Below are 1,613 nucleotides of genomic sequence, written 5' to 3'. Positions count from 1 at the left end.
CCAATTTTAAAAGTTACCGAGTTATCTTCTTGCTAGTGACCAAAAAAGAAAAAAAGTCAAACAATTAAATGACCATTTTGTAACTTTTCATATAATTGGGTCAGTAAAATAGAAATTCATTAATAATTAAGGGACTAGCGAATGTAATTTACCCATCAATAAAATAATATAATCTTACTATTTTAAAACCCACGCTCATAAAAATGAGAGTAGTGTTGGCATCCACCAACTTTGCATCTCAAAAAAAGAAAATAAAAATAAAAAATAATCTCAACCAATTCATAGTATATTAGAAATGACTGCGTTTTTTATTATATATATAAACTTTGTTTTGTCTCCTCCTTCACCTCCCTTCTTCCATTTCACCCCCCTTTCCTTTGCCTTCACTCAATTCTTCGTTGTTTTCAATTTTCTTTTCTTTTTCTCTTTTAAAATCAAAAACCCTTTCTCTTCGTAGCCTTTCCCTTTCTTTTTTTAGTCCAGTTTTTTTTTTATATATATAAATTTAAACAAATCTCCTTTGTTGAACAGTTTTTAATCTAAATTAACTTACATATATTATATATATATATACACTACTAAGTTATTAACATGGCTGGTCTTGATTTAGGCTATGTTCATCATCAACTTCATAGACCTGACCTTCATCTTCAACACCAATCTGAACATGAAGACCACCTTACCGGTGGCGGAAGCGGCGGTGGATCAGCCGATGACTTGATGAACACAGGTCATAATGACCTTGTTGCTCGTAGACCAAGGGGTCGTCCACCTGGTTCCAAAAACAAGCCTAAACCACCAGTTATTATCACCAGAGAAAGTGCAAACGCCCTAAGAGCTCACATTCTTGAAATTGGCAACGGCTGTGATGTATTCGATTGTATAGCCAACTATGCTCGGAGACGACAAAGGGGTATCTGTATATTATCCGGCAGTGGTACGGTCACCAACGTCACCATTAGACAACCATCAGCAACTGGTTCTGTGGTTACCCTTCATGGTAGATTCGAGATTTTATCACTTTCCGGTTCGTTTCTACCACCGCCAGCTCCACCCGGTGCCACCAGTTTAACCATCTTTTTAGCCGGTGGTCAAGGACAAGTTGTAGGTGGAAACGTAGTTGGTGAACTTATGGCAGCTGGACCTGTTATTGTCATAGCTTCATCCTTCACAAATGTAGCTTATGAGAGATTACCTTTAGAAGAAGATGACGGTGGTGGAAACGGCGGTGCAAACGGCGGTGGAAATGGAAATAACATGTTTGCTGATCCAGGTGCTACTACACAACAAGGTGGGTTACCTTTCTTTAATTTGCCACTTAATATGCCTCCTAATGTTCAATTACCAGTTGAAGGATGGCCTGGAAATTCCAGTGGTAATAGACCTCCATTTTGAGAGCTTGTCATTTATGGTGGATCACAAAAAGGTCAGCAAAATTTCATGGGAACTAGTTTATGTTCATCTTATGTTGAATGTTAATTTTAGGGTATTTTTAGGTTTTCTTTTTGGGGGATTTTTGGAATCTATGATTTAAGGAAAATAGTTTCTTTCTTGTTGATGATATGGAACAATTAACTTTCTTTCTATAAGAACAAAAAAGTGGTTTGATATTA

General features: G+C 36.6%; 1 protein-coding gene across 1 annotated transcript; it reads left to right on the top strand.

The window, feature by feature from the left end:
* The first annotated feature begins 345 nt into the window (after window positions 1–345).
* Window positions 346–1,613, top strand: LOC107933693 (AT-hook motif nuclear-localized protein 23). The gene has a single exon (XM_016865971.2). It carries the CDS (start codon window positions 592–594, stop codon window positions 1,393–1,395), a length of 804 nt encoding a protein of 267 aa, XP_016721460.2. The 5' UTR covers window positions 346–591; the 3' UTR covers window positions 1,396–1,613.

Source organism: Gossypium hirsutum, chromosome D03 (genome assembly GCF_007990345.1).
Source record: "Gossypium hirsutum isolate 1008001.06 chromosome D03, Gossypium_hirsutum_v2.1, whole genome shotgun sequence".
Lineage (NCBI taxonomy): Eukaryota > Viridiplantae > Streptophyta > Magnoliopsida > Malvales > Malvaceae > Gossypium > Gossypium hirsutum.
The sequence above is the reverse complement of the archived record's forward strand: the minus strand, read 5'-3'. Positions and strand labels throughout refer to the sequence as shown.